This window comes from Petaurus breviceps, unplaced genomic scaffold (assembly GCF_028583685.1).
Source record: "Petaurus breviceps papuanus isolate PSGF00001 unplaced genomic scaffold, PetGlider_PUasm1.0 90721, whole genome shotgun sequence".
Classification (NCBI taxonomy): Eukaryota; Metazoa; Chordata; class Mammalia; order Diprotodontia; family Petauridae; genus Petaurus; species Petaurus breviceps.
Window position 1 is genome coordinate 308,683 of NW_027187322.1, and position 3,947 is coordinate 312,629.

The 3,947-nt window shown below is 56.1% G+C and overlaps 1 protein-coding gene across 1 annotated transcript in view; it reads right to left on the minus strand.

The window, feature by feature from the left end:
- Window positions 1–2,108: 2,108 nt before the first annotated feature.
- The window catches only part of HNRNPUL2 (heterogeneous nuclear ribonucleoprotein U like 2), a 9,470-nt gene continuing 7,631 nt past the window's right edge, over window positions 2,109–3,947 (minus strand). Inside the window, exons 13-15 of the mRNA XM_069066154.1 lie at window positions 3,064–3,134; window positions 2,681–2,788; window positions 2,109–2,595 (exon numbers count right to left, since the gene is read on the minus strand). Of these exons, the coding sequence (XP_068922255.1) occupies window positions 2,524–2,595; window positions 2,681–2,788; window positions 3,064–3,134 (251 nt within the window). The 3' untranslated portion in view covers window positions 2,109–2,523. The remainder of the gene's footprint in view (window positions 2,596–2,680; window positions 2,789–3,063; window positions 3,135–3,947) is intronic.

Sequence of the window (3,947 nt, forward strand, 5' to 3'; positions counted from 1 at the left end):
GGGGAGGGGGGCCGGGGCCCGACGGCCCCGCCTAGCAGGCGGTGATGGGGAGGAGGAATAAAAGCACTCGCTCTAGGAGGCAGCTCTGGCGTCGCCTTTATTCCACCCCAGCAGACGAGCGCCGACCGCAGGGAGCTGGGGAAGGGGGCGGGAAGCCAGACTCCCCCCCCCCCACTCCGGCGGAGGCAGGGCGGGGCAGCGCGGGGGCGGGGCTCCCGGGAGGGAAGGACACAGCCTCCAACATGGCCGCCCCCATAGTGCACCTTCTCCCAAGATGGCCGCCGCGAGACCGCGGCGACATGGCTCCGGTCGGGCGTGAGGGGCGCGTTCCCGGACGACTCCATTCTTAAAATGGCGACGCCCAAGCTAGTTTCCCTCGTCCCCGACAGAGTCCTATCCGCGTCCGTGCTTAAAATGGCAGCCCTCCGCCCCGGAGCGGCCCCTCCTGCGGGAACAGAGTGGGGCGAGGCTGCGCGTGCGCAAGCGCCCGGCGCCCTCGAATTTCCGCGCCTTACTGCTGGGGCATCTCAGCCCCGACCAGCAGATGCTGAGGGCAGCGCCCCCGATGGTCGGGGGTGGTGGAGGGGCCCTCGTCCGGGCGCCCCGAGCACAGTGCGGAGGGGCCTGCGGAGCGCCGAACTCCTCGGAACACGATCGATGTCGCGACGCTCAGCCCGACAGCGGAAAGCAGGGGAGGCGGGTTAGCAGCCACAAACAAGGACACGGGCACATTTTCTTCCTCTTTACTGGCCACGTCCACTAACACTTTACAGGGTTGGTCCAAGTACGCACAGGCTTGGTTTTTGTTATTTTTCTTACAAACTTTTCCATCTACAACTAAGACATTCAGAAAGAACACAAAGGCCAGGGGTGCCTTCTGTTAGCATCATCCCTGGCTTTTCTTCCCCTTAAAACTAATTTTTTTTTTAAACCAGAGACGCTGTTTGGACAAAGGACCCCTTGGTGGGTATTGACCGGGGTGTGGCAGTTATACTCCTCCCTCTCCAGAAAACCAAGCTTCTTTCCAAATGGCCTTTCCTCAACTTCCTTCTGGCTTTCCCCCGACCATGCCTCAGTCCAGGCTACCTCCCACAGTGGTGGGGGAGCTCCAGAGCTTTCACAAAGGACAGCAGTCACTAATGAGCAAACACAAGATGGGCATCAGAATTTAGCGTCAGCCTGCCCTGTGTCACCAACACTTACTGGGCAACATCAGGGTACCAGATGCCCCAAAGAGACAGGACCCAGCTCCATGCCAACAGGCTTAGTGCAACTGAAGGGGCTGGGAAGACAAACCCTTTCCCCTAAAACAATTTCAGCCCAGGCAGCTGCTTGAGATGCTGAGCAGGAAGGGAGCTAAAGCCCAGGGTAACAGTCCACAGAATCCTGGGGAAGGCCCATCCTACTCACTCCTAACAGCTACCTCTCCATCTCCTTCAGCTTCATCCCACTTTGTAAAGAACCAACTGAAAACTGGGAAATCACCGATAAATCAAGACCCACTGAAATCACAGCTTGGAGGTCCTCTCTCATACACAAACTACCCTTGGCTCATCCTGCACTGTCCCACCCAAGCCCCTTCCCTGGCCCTGCTCTTACACAAGAGAAGGGGAAAGACCCTTTCCACAAGGCATAGAATTGCCATTCTTGGCTCTGGGAGCTGACTGCTCACACAAGATCTGCCTCCTGACATATCGTGCTCCAATGAATATGAGAATCCTGCTGCATTTGTCAAACTCTGAAAAATGTCCCCCCCCTCCCCCAGTGCTTAAGAAGAGTGACTTCTGAGGGCACCCCTGGCGTACCCCTGAAAGAGATGGGCACTGGCAAACCAGTCTCTCCATGCCAGCCCAGCATGCCCACTCACCAAGCTTTCAGGAAAATGCATTAATAAACAAAAAGAAGCAAACACTCTGCTCTGACCTAAGCAGCCTTTGCCCCACTGAAACTGGGTGTCCTATTCAACAGCCACCTAATGGACAGTTTCTATACTTTGGCCACCAGCACAAAGACACGAGATAGGAGGTAAGGACATGCTGGCCTCCAGCCCACCAGACCAGACATCCCAAGAGGGAAAGGTTGGTAAAGAAAATACAAGCGGTCAGTGGTGCAAATGATTGATAAGAGCCAATTGTTTATTTTTGCTGCCCCAGTCCCAGCCCTCAGGACCTCTCCCCTGCCTAGCTGCCAGCCCAGCTGCCTCAGGATGTCAGAAGCCAGGCTAACACATTGCTAGTCCAGCCCCACTCATTTACAAGGACAGGACAGGCATCCCCAGGGCTGTATTATGCGCAAAGGTTTGTGATTACAAATGTCTAACTAGATTTGAAATGTTTTATAGAATAAGACAATATTCTTTTCAACAAACTTTAAAAAAAATGTACAGTTCTTCTTGGTTTGCCTCATTCCCCCTTTCTCCCCCCCCCCCCACCGCCCAGCCTGTTTCTCATTGGTTGTGCCTCCAGGCCGAGGCCAAGCTCCTTGAGGCCAGCAGGCACCACTGGCCCAGCCTTCACCCGCCCTTCACCGATACCCTTGGTAGCCATAGTAGTTTCTGTAGTATCGGTCTCGGTCCTGGTAGTAGTAGCTCTGCCACTGGAAGAGAGTGGGGACAGCCCAGTAAGCTCGGCCCAAGCCAAGGAGGGCTGTCCCCCAGTCTGGGTCCCTCCCACCTGCTCACCTCCCGGTTGTACTGCCGATAGTAATCCCTGTATCGGTTGTAATCATAGTCCCGGCCGTAGAATCGGTCATAGTCTCCTCGGTATCGATCATAGAAGTTACGGTAACCCTGAGGGAGGAGAGTTGGTAGGAGAAGAGTCAGGATGGCCTGGGGGCTTTCAGCACCTTGACCAGAGACAGTTTAGAAGGAACCTACGGCAAAGAGATGGCCATTTCCCAATTCGGCCCCCCAAGCCGACACATGTTAAGCACTGACTGTGTCAATCACTGTGCTAAGCACAATGCAAAAAAAAAAGGGAGACATGGTGCCCCTGCCCTCGAGGAGCTTACAATCTAGTCCGTGGTCCTGCCAGGAGGGAGGAGCTGGAGCAGAGCTACACTCACCCCTCTGCTTCCAGACTGCCCCCAGTACTGCTGCCCATAGGCACGGCTGTCGTAGCCCCGGCGCCCGCCGGCTGGAAGAGAAATGGAGAACAGCTCTCAGACAGCTGCCTGGGGCTCTTGGCTCCAGGGGAAGCAAAAAGAAAAAGCTGGAGCCCAAACCAGGTCCAAGGAGAATGGCTGGCAGGTGCTGAGCTAGCCCGGTGCAGCCACAGAGTGGAGGAGGGTTATACCCCTGACTGGGCAGCTCCTCCTCTACTTCTGCCAGCCTTGTGAGGACAAAGCAATGGTGTGGGGCAACCGTGGGCACATGAGAATACCTGCCTTCCCGGGACCACAGGGACTGAGAGATGAGGAGTCAACCCCTCCATTTACAGAGAGAAGAATGGAAAAAAAGGCAACATGGTCTGGGGCTCCTGAGCAGGCAAGTGACTCAGGCAGTAAGTGTCCAGCCCAGCTCGACTACTGACGTGCTTTTGTCCCCTCAAACAAAACATCCTTCCCCAAGCTCCGTTTCCTCCCTGCTCCAGCAAGAGCAGAATGACACTTCATGACACAGAGATTAATCACTACCAAGTGGCAGATGAAAAGCTCACCCCCATGAAACTAGACCCCATCACACTACGCGGACAAGGGGAGAGCTTGTGGCAGCAAGGCCTGCCTGAGGTCAGAGTCTGGGGCCAGCCCCTCTCCCTGAAGCCTCCAAGGGCTGCCCAGAAGGACGAGGTGGTAGGGAAGAGGAGCAGATATACTGCCTGTCCCATTTACCACGTGTCCAGCCCTACGATGGTCAGCAATTCCAGGGGCAGCAGACTGGCCCTTCCCCCTTCTTCCCCAGTCCCCGAAGCCAGCCCCACGATGGTCAGCAATCCCAGGGGCAGCAGACT